A 21,907-nucleotide genomic window follows, 5' to 3' on the forward strand; every position below is an offset into this window, starting at 1 on the left:
ACTTCTCTGAACAGGGGGTGGGAACAGGCTGGGCCGGGGGGTGGAGGGGTGTCTATGCTCTGCTGGTATGTGCATGAATCAGCCTCGGTGTATGGACTTTTGCAGGCACAGGCTGAGGTTCCTGTAGGCTAATGTCACATGTCAGGCCCAGGCTGAGCCAGCTGGAGGCCAGCATTGCATCTAGTCAGCCAGGCTGAATGGTTCCCTGTCTCCAGGTATGTCCACACGGCAGAGGGAAACCTGTAGCACCGAGTCTCAGAGCCCAGGCCCATTGACTGGGGCTTGGGCTGCAAGGTTAACCCTAGCCGCATGGCCGCTCCCACTCGGGTTGGAGCCTGGGCTCCGAAATCCGGCGAGGGGGGTGGGGCTCTGACCTGGGATCCAAGCCCCGCCCACCACGCTGGGGTTTTGAGCCCAGGCTCCAGCCCGAGTGGGACTGTCCACATTGCTATTTTTAGCCCTGCGGCCCAAGTCCCATGAGCCCAGAGACGTGGTTGGTGCAACAGACTTTTCTTTGCATTGTAGATGTGCACCGGCAGGTTCCGACATGGCCCCAGTCACTGCAGGGTCTGAGCACCTCGAGTATCTTAGCCCTTTTATCCCCAGGGTGCCCCTGTGCAGGGCTGCGTGACGCGGAATTCACTAGACCCTTGTCTATACAGACCCACACAGCAAACACTTCTGCAGGCTCCGGCTTCCAAACTGGGGACACATCTGACTTTAACAACAACAGAAGAGAATTAAATAGCCCAGGTATTCCTAGTCCACTGAATTCGCCCTGCCCCCCCCCTTTGTTTAGTAGCTCTTTCCAAATGCTGGGGTATATTTGTACAAGATGTTGGTCCAGCACCTACCACAAGAGGGTCCTTGGCACTATGGGAATACAAACAACACTGGCATTTAGCGGTCTATAACAATAGCACCTTGGGAAGCCATTGCTTTGGCGATACATAGTGAACAGGCTAAATGTTCATAGGCTATAAAAGAGAATTTCTGGGAGATTTAAAGAGTGTGCTGGAGCTGGAGATGCCAGGGGATGAACTCATTGACTTGCTGGGTGCACGTTCTGTTTAAAGGACAGTCTCTTTCATACAGTAGGTGGCCAAGTGACAAGATGCTGCGTCTGAAAACAGCTTTTATAATCTTCTAAGCAACATCAAAATGGAAGACGGGCCAGCATGAACTTCACCAGCCCCAGCCCTTTGCCAACTCACAAACCCTGCTGTGTGGGCCCCTGAGAGAAAGAACAACTCTCAAAACGCAGCAGGTTGAAACAACTCCCTGACTCCTCGTCTGACATGAACCACCTGCTAGAGAGAATCATCACAATTAACAAACAGCTAGCTCACCTATAGCACTTGGAAGGGGTTAAACCTACCTCCAGGCTGTCAGGTCACTGGTCTCCAGGCAAGAGTCTATTTGTTAGAAACCCAGTAATCTGGGTTTTTGTTCTTTACAGAAATTGCCTAGATCATTTCAGTGTTATCTGTGCAATAAGAGTCAGCTCTGATACACAGAAGTTAGATCTCAACAGGCCAGTGGCCTCATCCAGCTATCCAATTAGCATTCAGTGACATAACAGCTGATTTTCAGTAGATTCCTGCAAAACAACCACCTCCAACATGTTCTCCATAAGCAAAGGAAAGCAAGCCACACAGCTTTCTTTAAAATTATATATTTTATTTATTTGTTTCATACATGCAGCAAATAGAATAAAGATTATAGGTCCATCTAAAAGTAGGTATTTAGGAGAATCGTTTGACAAACACACAGCAGGTATTACATGGTGTAGAAAACTTGTCAAATACTTGCAGGTGAAATTAAATTCAAACAGAAACTGATTAACAAAGGCAGTTTTCAATTTTGTGGTTGGTTGTTTTAATTGCCACTTGGAACATGATCATAAAAAGAACCAACCTGGAATTCTGAGGACATTTCCATGCATGGAGCATGCTGCTTGGGGCTTCTCCCACCAATTACAAGCTCAAGGGCACGACGGCTACTGCAGAAGCAGAGAAGCTGCAGCATTTGTTTGTCTGAAGTAATTCTAGAAGCTTAAACAACATGAGCCCAGTATCTGTCCTACACTAAAAGTCATTATCACCTTGATCCCATTTGCACTGGAGTTCCTGGGCTCAACATGCTCATCAGGGAATATTTACTGCCCTTTGAGATCTCACCCCCGGCTATGAACCTGGTGACACACAAAGTTGCATTGGTTTAATTAAAGATGGAATTTAAATTCGATTTAGTTAAACCTGTGCAAGAGGCCATGTGGGTGCTCTTATTCCGGTTTAAGAGTGGCTTCTAATGAATTATCTTAAATGGATCAGGAACAAGTGGAATGTAAACCAAAATGTGCTACACTTACACCAGGGCCCTGGTGTAACTTTAAAAAAAACAGTTTGGGTTAAATCGGTGGCACTTGTGTGGGCAGACAAGGCTGAGCTCTGAAGCAAAGGAAGTGGAAGGGGCTCAGCACCTCTGCTGATAAAGGCCCTCACACAGTGCTCAGTTCTCCTCTGCATGGTGCTGTACGTATACATTTACACCTGTGTGCAGTGGGCAAGTACTATTTCTGAGCTGGTAGTATTTACATCTAATTTGCACAGGTGTAAATGATGATGCAAAAGGCACGTGCAAGGGAGAATCATGCCCAGTGTGTCTGGTGATACAAATCACTTTGTAAAAATCCACACCTGGTTGCAATCTGTGGTGGAGCATGGACTTGAACCCTGGTCTCCTAAGTGAGCACCGGGGTAACCCCTGCACCATTTTCCTATCAGAGGAGCTTTGCATATGGCAGGGAGCTGGGGGATCACATTCTACCCCCAAGGCTGTATGTTAGCTGTGACTAAAGCAGCTGTGAGGCCATGTATGGGGGCAGGGGCGATCAGAGAGAGGAAATGAGAATCCGGATGTAAAAGGCTCCTATACCTGACTCATGCCCTTGAGATCAACGAGGGTCCTTGCCATAAACCCGTATCTCGTGGGAAGAGAGACTGAGCCCAACAGAGGGAAAAGTTTGGTGGGATGGGAGGGTCTTAAACCTGCATTTTGGTTCAAGGTCCTTTTTTGTCTTTTTAAAACTGATTTTCCCTGTGCCTAAGCCAGGCACATTAGAACCAAACACTGGCATGAACAGCAGAGGGGGAAGCAGCATGCTTGGGGCCAGTGCTAACCACACCTCACCTCAGCAGAATAGGCACAGCACGGGAAACCCCTGCAGCAAAACACACACACACACACACACACTCACTCTCACACACACACACACACACTCACTCTCACACACACACACACACACACTGGCAAGCCCACGGCGACACGCCTACCATCAGCCTCAGTCCAACATGCCACTGATCACAGCAGGGCTCCCGAGTCCAGGTTAGATTCTACACGTACACAAACCAAAATGAATTAAAACCCGAACATCTCGACTTCTCCCCTCGAGTGAGAGGCTCCGAACCCTGGCTTCTTGAAACCCAACCCACTGCAGTGGCAATTTAAAGGAAACAGATATTAAAGAGCAGAGAGAGGCGGTTTTACTTCTCAGCTGGTTTTCTAAAAACAAACTAAATAGCACCAGGGCTGGTGAAATCTCTGCTCTGATGTAAATATGAATGTCGGGAAATGAATTTCTAACAAGCCTGAAAAAGCAAAGCAGCTTTACCTCCGCCTTTGCCAGTAGCCTATGAGCCCTGCCTCAACAGCTGCTGTACCCGAGCCCAATCTGTGCACGTTCTACTTCGCATACGACTGCCCCACAACCCCAGGGAGACACCAGCTTGTCCCCAGACACAATGCTGAATGTATGACCTGCTCAAGGCTCCATTGTTGGACAGTTCTGTGTAATGCCTCTTAGGGGCCTGATTTACACAGATGCTGACCAATGGGCCGTAGACCAACATAAGGCCCAAACAGAAAGCAGTGAAACCATCTGAGTTCCCTGGATGCCCATGTGCCTGGGATGTTCAGGTGTACATATTCCATGCACAGGCAGAGGAGTGAGGGCTCACCTCCTTTACAGTAACCTTGGGGTTCAGAAAGACATCGACCTTTGAACACAGGAGCAGCTCACCCAACCATAGGCTCAGCCTGGCTGCCAGCTTTAGACACATCTATCTCGTAGCACTTCCTGCTCCCCATCCAGGAGCAGCGATTACACAGGAAACACAGCGCTCTCTCTAAAAAGGGCAGTGCACTCCACCCTGACACCACCAGGCCGCCTCCTGGAGAACCACAGGAGGTAAATTACGCAAGTGTAAATCAGGGAAGGCACCAATTAAGTCCCCAGTTACCCTGGTGTAAATCCAGTGTGAGACCAGAATCGGGCTCTCTGATCATCGGGGCGACTCTTAATTCAGCCCTGCCTCTGCTAGACTGTTCTATGTATGAAATCTAACCCTCTGTGGTCTACACTAGAAAGGCGGCAGCGGCCCAGGTGTGCTGCTGTAGCACTGTAGTGTAGACACTTACAGAGGTAGAAGGGGATCTTCCTTTGCCATAGTAAATTCCCCTGGAGAATGATTCCACTGTCCGAGTGACCTGTCAGCAGCTCCCTGCTCTCCAGTGTGGAGTTCTCCCTTTCTTAGTGTTAGGCTCATGGGCCTCCTCCCCTTTGCCCTTTTGAGCATCCCTGCCATCGTGTTTATAGACTCTTCTGTTTTCAAGCCTCCCTCCAGCCTGTACTCTCGTCCTCTGACAGAGAGCCATGCCAATGTGCATTACGGGGGGGATCATGTCCAGCTGTCGTTTTTACACAGTGTTATTCAGACCCCAGCACACACGAGTAGTGGCAGGGCTTGTCTGAAGCCTCTCAGTGGTTAAGATCCTCCCAAAGTGCCGGTTCTTTCTCAATCTTCCATAAAGCTTCAGTCAGCAAGCTACAGCAAAAGCAGAGAGTCAACCAAGTCAAGGCTTGTCACTTTGTCCTTCCTTGGCAGCGTCTTTACAAATCTCAGTGTCAGCTGCTGGGCAGGTTTTTCTATTTCACACGTGTCCATAAAACAGTCTGAAAACAAACCTTGAAGAAATATTTGGTCTGTGACAGGACAAACAGTGGATGTACAAACTCAAAGGCCTGGTGCTGCAGACCCCAAAGAGGATGAGTAGCTTATGCATTGACTTCACAGGATTCTTGATCAGGCCTTGCCTAAGGGGGTCGAGGACTGGGACCTCGGGTGTTGGTCTTGTAGACACTTGTACATGTGCTTAGCTTTACCCACGTGCGCCGTCCCAGACTACTCCCGTGAGCACAGTTAAGCCCATGTGTAACTGTTTGCAGGATGGGGGACTTAGGAAGTTCTTGTGGTAGAAGGAGACTGTGTTCTTTAGCATTTAAGCAAATCTCACTCCATGCAGAATTGTCACTCAAACACACAAAAACGTCTAAGACAAAAGTCCCTTCTCTAGGCTGCATGTAAAAAGTTGCGTAAGTTACCATGCTACTTTCCTTGCCTTAAGGTAAATCACGATATTCCATGATCAAATACATTGGGGCAGGGTATTAAAATTTTAAAATACAAGAGAGACAAATTAAAAAACATTCACCATTTAAGTAATACTAACTTGGAGGCAATATATTTGACAGTTACAGTAACACACTTGCTTCAAAAGTCAGCTGTGATCTGCAGAAGAAACTAAAGCATTTTCTGCAATATATATGCTGGAGTTATGAGAACCGTCATCATAAATTCAAAGCAAATCTTCCCTGGTCATGGCATGATGCAAAGTTCCCCATGTACCTCTTAACTGATCTGGCACAATTTGCAGTTTTAATTTTGTTTCCTCAAATACAGATTATTGCATGCTCAAGGAGACCAAGAATACACCATTCTCCAAAGTAGCAGCAGGTCTGGCCTCCATTAAATTCAGAAATGTAATAGAGTAACCTAGGGTTATCTAGACACTTTTCGTGGCCCATGGATGAGCAAAAAACATCTGTTCCTAGTGTTTAGCAGCTTTTTTCCCTTAAATCCTTTAAAAAAATATTCAAAAGGTAAAGTTTGAGGTTTATAAAAGACCAACAAACCACTTTTTTTTCCTGTAGGATTCAATACATCTCATAAGATTCCCACCTCTACTTTTCACTATATTCATGAATTAATGTGTATTTACATTAAAATTGGTAGTGTTTAAAAGCAAAAAAATTATTGGAAACCAACCCAGCTCACATACAGCGGGACAGGAATAATAATCAGTGTTTCCAAATGTACACACTTAATTCTGTGTTTGTGCCTAAATAAGAGTAAGAATAGCTAGCCAGCCGAAGGACAAGCAGTTGACCTTGTCTCACTTTTCTCCTCCATATGGCACCTTGCTACATGCATGTTGAAACTGTATATTAAAAATATCAACTGGAATATTTTTGTAAAATTTAGAATTTCTAATATGATACATATGGTCGTAGGTTACTAAATAAAACCCCTGAAAACAGAACTAAGTAAACCAGGGCATGTGGAAAATTAATTACATTGCACATCTAGATAATAGCAAAGGGTGTATACTATAAAAAAGTTACCTTTAGAAATAGCCCTCAGTAGCGCCCTCTCCTAATGGGCATATTTTCAGTTGCTAAACTGTAAAATGAACTTGCAAATGTGTGTGTTTTGGTAGAATATTAATATCCTTTAAAGAGCTGTTAACTTTCAACAATGTCTGTGAAAAAAACAAGAGAAAGATTTAGAAGAGTGTTGTCAGAGTATATCAAAACTGCAAACTGTTCCAGATGTTTAAAAACCCCCACCTTTTCCTTAGAAAAACCAGGTGTTCTGATTTACTAGAACTGGGATGAAATTAATTTTGTAGTGTTATGCCTGAGTAATAGGAACAAAAATGATTGTTGTATTGAAATGCACACTTTTACAGTAGGCTCCAGAGGAAGGCCGCTTCATTGAGCCAGTTTAACCGTACATACAACGCATTGAAAACATAAATATGTCAACACGCAGACTTCTTCACACGCATCGGATCTAACTGTTTCCATTCTTGAACAAGAGGCGCTTCTAAGACAACTTCACAGTCACTGCAAGCTGCAGCACAACTGTTTAAAATATCAGCAGCCATGCTGGGCCTCCCAAGGGAACCATTTTTGAATAATTTAAAGTTTACCAGAATCTCCAGGTCTGATTTTAAAAATTACAAAGACTGTAGCAATTTTGTATTTAGAGACCATATTCAGACCTGTTTAAAAAGTCTGTTGGTTACCATTATTGGTAGTGTTTAGAAGTATTACCTCTTGCTGTTACCTCACAAACTAAATATTTCCAGATGTAGGAACCACGCTAGGAAGTGACACATACATATAAGGGCCTCCTAAAACAAGGTATCGCCACATTTCAAATGAGGGCATGTATACATGTATGCACCGTTCATCCCGGAAGACTAGTGTTGATATTTTACAAGGTGATCTGAAGGTTTGGATTGCGAGCACAGAAGGTGGCATTTGCATCTTGTCTAAACATTAATGACAAATTCTGGATTAGTATAGGAGAATCCAGCAAACTCAGTCTGATCCAAGTTCATGATGAAGAGTTTGTCAGTAGGCGTGAGTTCCACAGGCTGCCTGGTGAACTCTTTGTCGAAGTTGGAAGTGTCTCGTTTGTCTTTCTGTCAAATGGAAAGCACAAAATTAAACACAATCAAAAGGGAGAGAAATATACAAGAGAAATCCCAGCAAGGTGGATGTCTGTAATACCGTATGCGTGTTCAGAGCGATCGATGCTGCCCATTCTTTAGGATTTGTACATGGTATGTATACATATATTCTGAAATTGTTTGTTTTTTAAAGAAAATTACACGTTAGATTAGGTACACTACATGCAAATACTCAGCAGTAGCGTTTATCCACATAAATGCAATTGGGTACAGTGTGCAAAAACAGGAAAGCATTTATCTAACACTTTAAAATACCCAACAAAAGTTGTACAGTGACATGATGACAGCACAGTATGGTAGAGAAGGGACATGGCATTCACAAATAGAAAATTCTCCCCACACCCACCAATCCGGCAGCTTTAAAAAAGAAAATTAACGGAACAGTTTCTCAACATGCAAAACTTTCACTGGAAACACGGATTTCTTATCTACAATAAGAGAGTCCTGGAGAAAGCAACAAGCCACAATATTGGAAGTAAACAATTTACTAGGATTTCAGCGTACACACAAAACTAATCAGCCATAAAAATTTGGTGGTAGCAGATGATTTCCCCCCCGGTTTTCTGTTAGTAGTCTGACATTTTTAGTTGGGCTGCTGTAATATCTTGATTTCCACTTGCATTTATCTATTTAGTTTGAGAGGAGTGTGTCATTTTCTCCAGGGTCACATATAAAATATACAGTGGGTCCAAAAACCTGGTGTAAAAATAAAATTACATAGATGCAACCTTTTCTAAATCCAGATCATCACAAAAATATAGACCGTACAGTTAGACCAAAGCAAAAAGAATGATGGTCTCAGTTAGGCTGACAGTCTATTAGCATGTAAGACCCAATTGGTTAAACAGAAAGATCTTTGAATACTCATTTATGTAATGGATCTTGCCTGTGTAAACGAAGATACATGCTGGCTGCACTACATTAGAAAGGCCTGGCTGGTGTATGAACCCAGTAGCAGTGAAGACACAATATAAGCACCAGGAATACCTCATCAGTAAAGAAATATCCAGAGGGGAACTTGTATTATTACTGAAGACAGCAGACGTTGCAGTGTGTAAATAACAGTATAGTTCCAATGCAGAGGAAACCTATGAGAATTCTATGTGAGGACTGAAACAGGACACAGACAGGCGACCTACCACAGCTCTTCCATGCGTTAGAGTAATAATATTTAAGTCTTACGTAGCACTTTTCATCTGTATAAAAATGTGTGATTAAGGGAATGGGGGCATGTAATCATGCACAGAGCTCACCCGGGTGTTTGTAACTGGCTCATCGCACGGTGTCTGAGCACCATTCAAAGAGGATCAGTAAGTGCGAGATCCTACCAGAAAGTTCCAACTTGAGATCAGGGCCACGATTTCCAGCTCTCCCAAGCCATCACATCAGTTTACACGGGGAAGTGCGTTACACCCAGTGTGCACTACTTCCCCTTAAGAAAGACACTGGGCAACTGCAAACCTCAGCCCGGGGTGGTTGTAAGCACCCATTGGGGCAGGAGCCTGCACAACAGACGGGGAGCGCAGCATAGACCCATGGCGGTGAAGAGTTGGGGGTGGGCTGGGATACAAGCTAGGTCTGAAGTGGCAGGAGCCCTGGCAATGCATATTGGGGATTGGGAGCCACGGCTGGAGAGAGACACACCCTTCCTTTCCCCCAAATTCAGTGGGCTCCCTTCACTGCTATGTGAGGCTGTGGGAGTTAGTTTTGCAGCCCCCAGAGGGCTCTGGGTGGAAGCAGGGGTCATTGCAGGTAACTGTGCGTCTCGTGGAGCCTGTCGGTCACTTCGTATTTTTGAAAGCCAAGAACTGGCCCTCCAAGGTCCCGTTTTAGATGGGGTCTCCCTGTTTGAATAGATGTCTGCGGTGCAGGGCAAGCTTGCCCACGCGCTCCGTTCTAGCACACCACCCACCGTTTTTTTTGCAGCTCTGGTTTATTATCCTGTCAGCTAGTGCCAAAGGGGTAGCCAGTGCTCCTTAGGGGCTGCAATTCCACGGGCAGGGAAGCAGAACCTCATTCACACATTGGAGAAGCCGTGTCACTTTGTGATCGAGTACCTCATGCCTGGCCTGAATGCAAACGCACTGACCTGGCTGTGTGCAGAGAGCTGCTGTAACACTTACCCTGACAACTCCGCTCTCAGCCAGGCATGGCCATTCACCTTCAGATTGTCTTTACTGATGAAGTAGCAGGAAGGCTTTATATTGCAGCTTGGCAAGACTCTTCAGTTCTGCTGGGCTCAGAGGCGATGAAGTCTAAAGGAGGACCCTGGCCAGCATGTGAACCATACAGCAGCCCGCCCCCGCAATCCCTTCTCAGAGAGCAGCGGCCCCGACACACGGTTTGCTGCGTTTCCAGAGGAAGCCTTTTGCTGCTGCTTAGGACAGGAGCGCCACATCACAATCACACTCACCAGCCACTCGCAAGTGTCAGCCCAGAGCACTCTCTCCAGTCAGAGTGGGTGAGGGCCAGGGTTTTGTGGAAAACGCCTGCCCCTCAGTCGGCCCTGTGCTTGAACTCAGCCGGCTCTTTTACTTCAGGTCGTCAAGGACACATCCAGATAGCCCCTTATTGGGAAGGTACCGTTTTCTCCTAGGATATTAAATCGCCGACAATGCCGGCGACTGTGATGTGGCTGGTTCTGCTGGTCACCTCAGCCTGCGGACTAAGTCACCAAGGGCGCAGCAGACGGATCATAGAATCATAGAATATCAGGGTTGGAAGGGACCTCAGGAGGTCATCTAGTCCAACCCCCTGCTCAAAAGCAGGACCGATCCCCAATTAAATCAAACGGCCAGAAGAGAGCAGCCTGTCCATGGGGCATTCCCTCCAACAGACCAGGCTCTGTACAAGACGCTGCTCCCTGGAGCTGGGTTGCCCCAGGGAGGCCTAGACCGTTTCAAGAGGGGACAGCAGCCTCCGCACCCACAAAGGCGTGGGGGAGAAGGAGATGAGGTTAAAACCCCCAAAGAGGAGGGAAGGGAGGCAACGGGTGAATGTGGCACGGAGTAAGAGAGGCCAGTGGGGCTTGCGGGGGGAAGCTGGAGAGAGAAGCTGAGATGGGAGGCAAGAGATCAGGGCTCGAAGGGAGAAGACAGTGACCGCGTGCTCTGTCGCCGCTCAAAGCAAGCGGATGCCCCCATCCCTCCCCCACCCTTGATGTGACCAGACTTACCTACCCGTGTCTGCCCCCCACCCCCACGTCTGGCTCTCTCTCTTTTGCCTTTTGTCAGCTGGCTGCTGAGAGAAGCGGGGGGACTGGGGGTAATTGCTTCCCCCCTCACCTCATCCCCACCCCTTCCCAGGAAAGGCGACGGGGGTGCAGGGCAGGGCACGGATAACAGGGTTGGGGGGGAGACTGAGCAGGAGGGGCCAGTTTGAGATGCAGGGATTCTGTCTGACAAAGAGGAAGCAGCATATTTCAGGCAGATGTGAAAGCACATGGGAGCCAAGCAGGGTGTTACCCTCCCCACCCTGAGGCAGGGCAGGAAGGACCCTGTTCCTCTTGTGCTGATGAGCCAGGCTCCACATTCGCTGGACGAGCAAGGGGAGGGGGCAGATCCTGCACTCCTTGCCTGTGAAACTGGGAAGGTGAAAGGGTCCGATGGCGGTAACTGCTAGGGATGCCAACCCTCCAAGATTGTCTTGGAGTCTCCAGGAATTAAAGATTAATCCATGAATACTTCTAACCAAAATTAGCAACTCTAGTAACTGCCCAGACTGGCACAGCTCTGCTGTCTTAGATCTCCATATGCAGAGGGAAGGGCTGGGAGCAGTGAGTTTACTGACAGGTTCCAAAAGGCCACATGGAAACGGACGCACAGGGGCCCCCCCAGGATATCATTCTATCAGATAAGGGACGGTGCTTGCTAAAAGCACAGTATGGAGGGATATCTGTAAAGTGAAACAACGGCGTGTGTAGGAGAAAGGCACAGCGACACCCACCAGTGCCCATTCAAGGGAGTAAGGAACATTGGTTGCTTGATAGAGAACTGGTGATAAAGCTGGAGGATGACTGTCTCCACCCCGTTAGAGCAGTCTCTAAAGGGGCGCTCTCCTGTACCGATCTCACTATCTCGGATATTTTACAGCAGCTTCCCCTTCACCCCTTGCGCTTTTCCACTGGCTTGGGGGAGAAATCCATACAGAGAATCCCCAGCTGGTGAGAGCCACAAAGCGGTTTCTGCTTCAGTGATGAGCGAAACTATTATAACTTTTCTTCTCACTGTGAATTTCTCTGTAAAGATGTGTGTGCACGCACACATGCTAGTTAGGCCTCTGCCGAGGAAGGAAGTTACCTGTTTGTGGAGGGAGCAGGGAAAGGGATACGGGGGGGAGGTACTGGAATGAATTAAGGAAAGGGAAATTGAGGCTGTCTCGGAAAAGCTTTCTGACAGTGGGATACAGAAGGCTGTGGAATCACCTGGCTGAGGGAGGGCAGGGAGCCCCATTGCTTGGGATGCGTAAAACTTGGCTAGCCAGAGCAAGGGGGACCGAATCCTGCCTCAACCTCTGGGAGATATGCTGGGTGGCAGGTTTTTTGCATTTCTGATTGTGTGTAGGAGACGCTGTACGTCTCAAGGGTGAAGAAGGAGTGGTCAGCTGCAAATCTGTCCAGCTTCACTTTGAATTCTGGTGAAGGAGGGGCCTGTTTAGCCTCCCGTGTGTATTCAAATGTGAATTTCTAATGCCCAGGCTGTTTCTGTACTCCACGGCTGCTGCTGGGACCGTACACTCCACATGCAGAGTCTTGCACAGAGGCCTGTTCATACGTGGGCAACTTCCTCCTAAAAGAAAATCACTCCCCTCACTGCGTCTCCCTTAACATTAGAGGGGCAGTTACAATTTCTTCAGCAGTCATTTCCAGGGCCTGTCCGTGCCCCTTTCTTATAGTCTGGAAGAGTTCCACACTGAGCAGCATCCCCTGTGATGTGGGGTGGAACAGAGGACGGGGGCTAGCCGGTAGCCCCTGTTGTGTTTGGTACTTTATTTGGCACCCCGAGAATAATCCTACAGAGCTCAAACACTCCTATAATGCAGCAGAAGCAGAATTCCAGAGGAAGCAATGGAATTTTGTATGCATTTGGGAGAATGAGATTAGCAGATGCCTGTGATCTCTCTTTTGCTAAAAACCTACCAATTGCTTTGAACAACGGCTCCCTTGAGAGTTCACACATGCAGTAATGAGTCACTGGCTCACCATGCACTGTCTGATAGAGATAGTTTCACTTAAAATTTCTGGAAGCTTCAAAGCCTCATCCTGTAATCATTACTTACTGTTAAAGTCATTTAAAGAGCTAACCTAGAGGGTGTCAAGGATGATGGGGTTTCTTGAGCTCTCACTAGAGAAAGAATGAATTTTACCTGGATTTCAGAACAAGAAAGCCCCCTCTTCAATCAGCAGATGAGATCTTGGATCTTACTTCTTCTCCTAACACAAGAACTAGGGGTCACCCAATAAAATTAATAGACAGCAGGTTTAAAACAAACAAAAGGAAGTATTTCTTCACACAACGCAGAGTCACCCTGTGGAACTCTTTGCCAGAGGATGTTGTGAAGGCCAAGACTATAACAGGGTGCAAAAAGGAACTAGATAAGTTCATGGAGGATAGGTCCATCAATGGCTATTAGCCAGGATGGGCAGGGATGCTGTCCCTAGTGTCTGTTTGCCAGAAGCTGGGAATGGATGACAGGGGATGGATCACTTGATGATTCTCTGTTCTGTTCATTCCCTCTGGGGCACCTGGCACTGGCTGCTGTCAGAAGACAGGATACTGGGCTGGATGGACCATTGGTCTGACCCAGTGTGGCTGTTCTAATGAGGGAGTGGAGGAGGGGCATTGTTCTATACATACCCCAGAGATTGGTGGTGGTCCCACTAAAGGATGCCAGTTGAGAGCTTCATGCATTGTCGTGAAGGGGACACACTCTACAGGAGTGAAAGGGGTAATTCAGCTTACACCGATGGCCACACCCTGGGCAGTGACACGGTGGGTGGTGCAGAACTGGAGGAGATGGTATTGTGATGTGGGCTACTGCCTGCTGTGGACTTAGAGCAGACCTGGAAACTTGGGGCTACCCCAGGTTGGACTCATACACGGTCAGCAATCAGAGATGATGTGAATGTAACATTCTGATTCTCAAAACCCACTCCATCCTGACTGAGACTCAGTCTCACGGTTTCTGGCATCTCAGAGTGCAGGACTGTGTTGAAATTCATCATTCACAAATAAATTCAGGGTTTTTTTTGACATATTGTTTCTTATTTTTTTATTTTATAATCAGTATTGGAAAAAGATTGGCACATTACAGCTCAAAGCAGCGTGATTCAAAGTGATAGCCCACAAACATCTGGCCGAATGGTACAAAAGGAAGTGATACGATTGTCATGGTTTCAGGAGAAACATCTTTCCTGAAGCCCTTTTTTTTTTTCCCCCTTTTTTCGGATGCTAGGAACACAAACTTAGACTATTTAAACATCCAGCAACATTCTTTAAGGTAGGAATATTAGTGAAAACAAAATTCTTTACAGGCTTCATCAGATTTCACAATACTGCTAGACTTTAAATATCAGCTCATTTTCATTAATACCATTTTTGACACATTTAAAGCGCATGTAACAAACTGAATTAATTGTTTTGGCATTTGAAAAAAAACCCAAAGGAAAAAAAGGTTTTATATGAAATAATGTAAAAACCATGGTGTGTCTGGTGTTTACTAGGGTGACCATAGATTTGAAAGCATTTACAAGGGTTCTTTCAAACTTTCCTTTTATAGCTGGATGATACACTTTCTTTTAACAAAAAAAGCTACTAAGAAACTGCACAATCAGGAGAAATCTGTGTGAGCAATAGATTTGGTTTCCCCAGTTATTTATTACTGCTATCAGGGAGTGCTGTGTCTGATGAAAAATTAAAAAAAAAAAAAAAAGAGGCAAGAGATTTTGCAGTGTTTTTAAATAAACAAGGACTCAGGGTTGGATGTAAGACAAGAAGTCCCATGTCCAATCTCTTGACAAACTATTTGCTTTTTTTGGAGGGGAGGGGGGAGGATCAAGATTAATAAGAAGCCTGCAAAGTTCAGTGTTCCTCACTTAATTCCCAGGTATGTGATTACATTGAAGGGCTAGATAAGTGAAAGAACAGGGAAGCAAGGCAAATACTTAGATTTCTCCCAACTGTCATGGCCTGTAATTGGAGAGCTGTTAGACACCCCATTTAATGATCTGTCTGTCAATGTACTGATATCATTAGCTATGAGTAAAATTTGATTAAAACATAATTAAATTGCAGTACTTTTCTCACAACAGTTGTCATTCTGAGAGATCCCAAATTATGTGATGACACTTCTGGCTTTGAAACATGGTCACTCTAGTATCGTTACAAAAGAAAAACCATGAATGCAACTTTTGCAATGAAGAATGTCACCACAACAGCTGTTGGGACTGGGCGATAAAGATGCAGGAATGAGATCTACACAGCTACTTAGCTCTTGACTTCAGGTTTTAAAAATTCAGAGTTAACAAAGGAAAATCCTTCAAATTCTGATTGGTCAATGTTCCTGATGACTTCCTGGTCAGGTGGAGTTAAGACGGGTGGATGGCGAGTGAAAAATCGGTCGAAGTTTTCCGCATTCCGTCCACACTATGAGAGGGAAAAAAAGAACTCGTGGTGGGTGGAGAAAACAAAACAAACTGGATGCGGTCTGCAGCAATCCCCTCCCATTCACACCTCGCAGAGCAGATTATTTCAATGAGGAAAATGAGAGAAAAGAAAAGAAGATGCAAAATACTTATGAAGTATACTGATGAAGTGGGCTGTAGCCCATGAAAGCTTATGCTCAAATAAATTGGTTCGTCTCTAAGGTGCCACAAGTCCTCCTTTTCTTTTTGCGAATACAGACTAACACGGCTGCTCCTCTGAAACCTGTCAAAATACTTACGAGTTGTGTTAATTGCAAGGCTGGGTTTTCTCATGGAGCAGCCAGAGACTGATCAGCTCTCAGGCTGTAGCATGGCTAGTAATAGCAGGAGCGGAATGAGAGGGCAGTGCAATTACTTGCTGAGCTTTTCCCAGTCAAGTGCAGTCCAACGGCACCTGTTCGAGCTGTGCTGCTAAGCCCTAGGCAGCTTCTGTTATCAAAGAGCACCACTATTATACCAACACACACCTCGCCCGTCTCCTCCATCGCCTGGGAACGAGAAGGTTTTGTCATGAACCAACAGTTTTGATAGTTCCACTTGTCCACGTTTAAGCAGGGACACCTCAGCTTTTGCAGATCTCACACTAGGTAACCCCTACCGGCTGAATGCCTAGCGCAGACAAGGCTGTTGGGCCACTGGAGAGTTTTACAGTGCCCCCTGCCCCCCAGCACACCTGTCAGACACCTCATGCCCCCACACACATGCCAAACGCTGCCTGGATTAGATTTTCTCCCAGCAAAACCAACCCATTTCAGTACTGCATGCAAGGAGATCACTGGTGTAACAGTCCTTGCGTCCCACACGGCACTGCTCACTCCTGCACCGAGGTCTGGGAAACGGTGGAGGTGCTGCAGGGTGCGTCCCTTAGAGAGACCTGCTTTGGAAAATGCAGACCACGAGGGAAAGGTGTGCTGCCCTGTGACCCACAGGGAAACTGCTCCCTTGAATTGATCTGGAGGGATGGGGAGGAGGTCCCATGTTATAAAACAGCTGCCAAAAGAGGTAGCTTCTAAAAGCATTTCAGGCCTCCTCTAGGAGTGGGGGGAAGGGTCACCTTGAGAGCAGTGCAACCACTCCCCATCCTGGGGTGCATAAGCTCCTCCTTTCTCCAGGACAACAAACAGCTTTTGGACATGGTCACATGAGCAGGCATCCTGGGGAGACTTGGTCTAGTGGTCCCAGCCTAGGGCTGGGAGTCAGGACGTCACAAGGGTTAATCCTGGCTGTTACACTGACTCCCTGTGTGACCTCAGAAAAACGATACTCTCGGACTCTGCTTCCTTACCTGTGAAATAGGGATAATATTCACGTGGGGGGAGGGAGCGAGAGGAGGGGGTTTAGTAAATATGACACTACTAATCTCCAGCGCTCTTGGCTCACTAGGCGCTAAGTAATGCTCATCCTGCCTCTCCAGATGCCATGACCCCTCAGGGCCCATACAAGCAGGTGTGTTACCATGGGGAGGAAAGACCATGAAAGGAAAGGGAACAGGGTTAAACACTAAACCCAGACCATCTCCTCCAACACTCAAAGTATGTGCCATCTCTGACAAAGGGGCTGTGTTCCCCGGATGGGCTGTCCTGGGCTGGCCAGCCTGGCCACTATACACCACCATCCGCTGAGCTACACACAGCTTCACCTTCACTTTCCTTTAAAAAGCTTGCATTTGTTAATTACTCCCTGGTGTTTCCACAGGACTGGTCCTCTTCCTCTACATTCTCCTTAATCCCCCTGCTCCCCGTCGTGCGTAAGGTAGAGAAATAAGGATACAATGCATTTCTCAAATGGGGAAACTGAGTCAGAGAGGATAAGAGATCTATCCAAGGCCACAAGGGAATCAGTGTCAGAGCCAGGATTAGAACCCAAGAAGTTCCAGGCTTCTCATCTTGCACAGAAATGCATCACTGCTATGCCTGTCTGATAGGTTCACTGAGGTGACACTATAAAATAGCCAGCATGATGGTCCTCTGAATAGTAATTCGAGGGGCCAGAGCCTCATTTGATGTCAACTGACACCAGCTGAGAATTCGACCATAGGGGCTTTACATTTCCTGTATGAAACAAAGGGGTGGTTAGGGGAGGGAGTGAGAGAAACCTGTCAAATGCTTCACTTCACTCTGAATGTAAAAGAAAGAATGTAAAGAACTCCTAAAAAGAAAAGGAGGCACCTTAGAGACTAACACATTTACTTGAGCATAAGCTTTTGTGCATCCGATGAAGTGAGCTGTAGCTTACAAAACTTTATGCTCAAATAAATGTGTTAGTCTCTAAGGTGCCACAAGTCCTCCTTTTCTTTTTGCGGATACAGACTAACACGGCTGCTCCTCTGAAATCTAAAGAACTCCTGTAACCTTGGGTGCTGCTATAGAGAACTGTTGGATGGGTACTAGGTTATAACAGATCCTGTGAGACTTATCATTGGTCTATTATTAGGAAGTGAGGCAGTTACAAACTGCCTGACTATACCTACCACATGTATACCACATCCTGTATGAACTGGAATTCATGGCTCTACTTTAATGGCTAGTGGGCTGTATTTCTTATCAAAACTTCCACACTCCTGACTCCATTCCCTCTGGCACTGGAGATGCAGGAGCCAGGACCTATTGATCTCCTCATCTCTCCTTCCTAATACACATCTCGAAAGAGCACATATGCTTTACGTGCTGGGACTTTCCCCAAATGAACTATCATTTGCTGAGAAAACAGATTTGCATTTTTAATAAACGTAATGTCGGTCTAAAAATATTAAACAGTAAAGACAATACCTGTGAACTGTTCAAAATTCTGCACTTCTTTGTTCACTGATGAGGTTTAAAAAAAAAAAAAGACAATGCTAACATCAGCCTGCTCGCTAATACGCAGCCCCTTTGGCATATTTTATGTTCTTACAGCCACCAGGTAAGCCATCATTATTCCTAAAACCACTGGACAGTTCAGTGAATAATGTTAAATGCTAGCCACATAAGACGACGTTAAATGCTAGCCACAGCCATGCAAAGCCTGTTTGCTCATCTTCAAAATGTATTCTTCAGCCATAACGTATCCCTTTCCCATTGTGCAGATCAATGCCTCAGTTCAGCCAATCATTAAAGCCCCTGCTTAAACTTAAACATTGGTTTAAGCTCATCCTATTCAGCAAAACACTGAAGAATCTGATTCATAGATTTTAAAACCAGAACGGACCATTACGATTATCTAAGCTGATCTCTTCACAAACACGGCACAGAACTTCGCCCACCCATTTCTTCATGAAGCCCATAATTTAGGTTTGAACTAGACTATATATTTTTTTAAAGAAAGACAGCCAGTCCTGATGTAAAGGCTCCAAGTGATGGAGAACCCACCATAGCGCTAGGTAAGTTTTTTTCAATGGTTAATTACCTTCAATGTAAAAGTTTACACCTTATTTCTAGCCTGACTTTGTCCATCTTCAGCTTCCACCCAATGGATTTCATTCTGCCCTCTTCTGCTAGATTTAACAGCTGTCCATGATCAGAAAAGTTCCTCCCCAGTATAGACACTTACAGACGGCAATCATGTCCTTAAGTGATTTTCTGAGTCAGGGCTCAAATGTGCTCAGACACTTCACAAGATTTTTCCTGTCTCTTTTCCCCATGGTATTCTAGCCGGATGAAAGGCAAATACACCTGGCCCACCTCCATGAAACATGTAGCTCGTATCATTCCCAGCACTGTATTTTAACAAGATGTGCTAACCTTTTAGCACTTCAGTGGGACATGTCACCTCATTTTCACTAGGTAAAAGATGAGTCAGTCAGTGGCAAAACAAGAGGGAAGGTTCTTAAAAAGCTGAGGCCATGTCGACTCTAGAGCAGCACAGCGATGGTGATGTAGTTCCGTTGTGTAGATCCTTCTTGCATAGAAGGAAGGGATTTTTCTGTCCAGGTAATTAATCCTCCTCTTTGAGAGGCAGAAACTAGGCCAACAGAAGAATTCTTCCATCAACCTAGCCACATCCACACTGTGGGTTAAGTCAACCTATCTATGGTATTCAGGGCATGACATTTTTCACAGCCCTGAGCAAGCTAGCCAGATCGATCTAATTTTTAAGTGTAGACCAGCAGTTAGAAGCTGGTCTTTGGACAACACAGTATTATCCATAAAAATGCCTGAGTCTTTCAAGATCAAGGCTGACAAAGAAGTGAGGCGAGTTACAAAGATATTGAGCCATCCAAAGTGCAGATCCGGTGTGAACTAGTACATTGCGATTCTCATAATCTATATTGTGGGGGTGCCTCAAATGGGACAAGGGAAATGCAGGCCCTGCACTGAGAAGGGCAGTGTCTAGGACAAACACTGAGTAGGGGAAGAGTTACTAATATACGAACCAAGTAATCAGAGTAATAGGCAGGTGGCCGGTTAGATGCTCTTTATACAGATAAACTGGATAATTTCTCCACCCCCACAGACCAATTCCCAGCCTCCGTTCTGATGTCCTCACACTCTTCCCTCCCAAAATTCCTCTCAGCAGAGAGAAGTCTATTCTACGGTTCCCATGATGCAATGCATCTTAGGGAACAAAGGGCTGAGAACACCAGAAGGGAACCCTCTATTCGCAGGGTAAGTGGCTGCTTTTTGCTAAAGCAGGTTTCAGAGTAACAGCCGTGTTAGTCTCTATTCGCAAAAAGAAAAGGAGTACTTGTGGCACCTTAGAGACTAACCAATTTATTTGAGCATAAGCTTTCGTGAGCTACAGGTCACTTCATCGGATGCATACTGTGGAAAGTGTAGAAGATCTTTTTATATACACACAAAGCATGAAAAAATACCTCCTCCCACCCCACTATAAATGGACACAAATCAGATGTCAAGAATTATAACATTCATAAACCAGTCGGAGAACACTTCAATCTTTCTGGTCACGCGATTACAGACATGAAAGTTGTTATATTACAACAAAAAACTTCAAATCCAGACTCCAGCGAGAAACTGTTGAATTGGAATTCATTTGCAAATTTGATACAATTAACTTAGGCTTGAATAGAGACTGGGAGTGGCTAAGTCATTATGCAAGGTAACCTATTTCCCCTTGTTTTTTCCTACCTCCCCCGCCCCCAGACGTTCTTGTTAAACCCTGGATTTGTGCTGGAAATGGCCCACCTTGATTATCATACACATTATAAGGAGAGTGGTCACTTTAGATAAGCTATTACCAGCAGGAGAGTGGGGTGGGAGGAGGTATTTTTTCATGCTTTGTGTGTATATAAGAAGATCTTCTACACTTTCCACAATATGCATCCGATGAAGTGAGCTGTAGCTCACAAAAGCTTATGCTCAAATAAATTGGTTAGGCTCTAAGGTGCCACAAGTACTCCTTTTCTTTTTGCTAAAGCAGAAAACACTGAACTTGTTTACTCTGCCCTCTTGGCCTCCCTCCCCAATCAAATAAGCTCCCAAGTTGGTTCAATAAGACTGCTTCCAACCTGTCATCTCTGCTAAGACTCAGACCAATTTTAAAAGATGGCCAAGCTATAGACTCAGGAAAGAGAGAAGGTTGCAACAAAAGCCCTGATTGCACCTTAGCTTAGTGGCACTACTGGGGGCTGTTAGGAGGATGCTCCTTATTTCCAAATGATTCAGGGAGCAGAAGAAAACCTAAAGACACATGCCCTCCTTCTCTAACTCGGCATGATAGCTGGAGATGTCACAGATGTCTAGAAATTAAGATGAAACAGCCTGATTCTTTCATACTGATCTGACAACCCACAAAATATAAAATCTGAACAATATCCATCAAGACTTCCAGTTTCATTGGCAAGAGCTGGTAACTATCCCAAGCCATGCAATGAAACACCAGACCTTGACCCTTCCAAAAGATATATTATATGTTGGACACACTGGTGTCAGCAGAGAAAATTTTTTCATTTCTGGTAGCTGGCTGCCTGAAAGCCATCAGATTAGCATCAAAAATAGAAAATAAATTCACAAAAATGAAGTTGGCAGTTGCATAAACCCTGGAGGCTCAAGAGAATGTGGAGATATGGGCTTTTCTAGGCTATGTTGTCACTAGTTTTTCCCCTTAGCAACAAGATAAAACAAACTATTGGGAAACTAACTGAAAAAGGTTATCAGAATTGTAATGTACAGCATAACAAGAGCTACCTGCTAATAAGCAGCTCACTTGCAGATTCCCTTCACTCCCATCTATATATTTAAAGCTTTGCAGTGCTTTGAAAATATACCTGTCACTGGCCATTAGCGTCACAAGTTTTTGGTGGAGAGAGGTTAGGTAGCTCATTTGAAACATTTGAGGGCATTAGACCTGAACTTGCTTTGAAGGGATGTACTGCATGTTTTTTTAAACACTTAGTATCAATTACTTTAGGATTAATTGGGCAAGGTTTTAATGTTTGTGAAGTTCTTTCAGATCCTGGGATGAAAAGTTCGACAGGAAAACCAAGTATTGTTTGTAATGTTTGTATTCATCATGCTAACCAAAATAGCTACAGGAACCTGCATCAACAAGTCATAACTCCTGCCATAATATCAGAAGCGCCTTTACAGTAAGAATATTTGAAAAGTT

General features: G+C 45.4%; 1 protein-coding gene across 3 annotated transcripts in view; it reads right to left on the reverse strand.

The window, feature by feature from the left end:
- Window positions 1–1,659: 1,659 nt before the first annotated feature.
- PRKCB (protein kinase C beta) overlaps window positions 1,660–21,907 on the reverse strand; it is a 249,941-nt gene continuing 229,693 nt past the window's right edge. For 2 of the 3 annotated variants that reach the window (XM_073361647.1, XM_073361649.1), the window contains one exon: window positions 14,567–15,302. In XM_073361647.1, the coding sequence (XP_073217748.1) occupies window positions 15,144–15,302 (159 nt within the window). In that variant the 3' untranslated portion in view covers window positions 14,567–15,143. Of the gene's footprint in view, window positions 7,612–14,566; window positions 15,303–21,907 lie in introns of those variants that run through there. The other variant, XM_073361648.1, reaches the window with a different exon arrangement.

The sequence above is a fragment of the Lepidochelys kempii genome, chromosome 10, assembly GCF_965140265.1.
Source record: "Lepidochelys kempii isolate rLepKem1 chromosome 10, rLepKem1.hap2, whole genome shotgun sequence".
Taxonomy (NCBI): Eukaryota; Metazoa; Chordata; order Testudines; family Cheloniidae; genus Lepidochelys; species Lepidochelys kempii.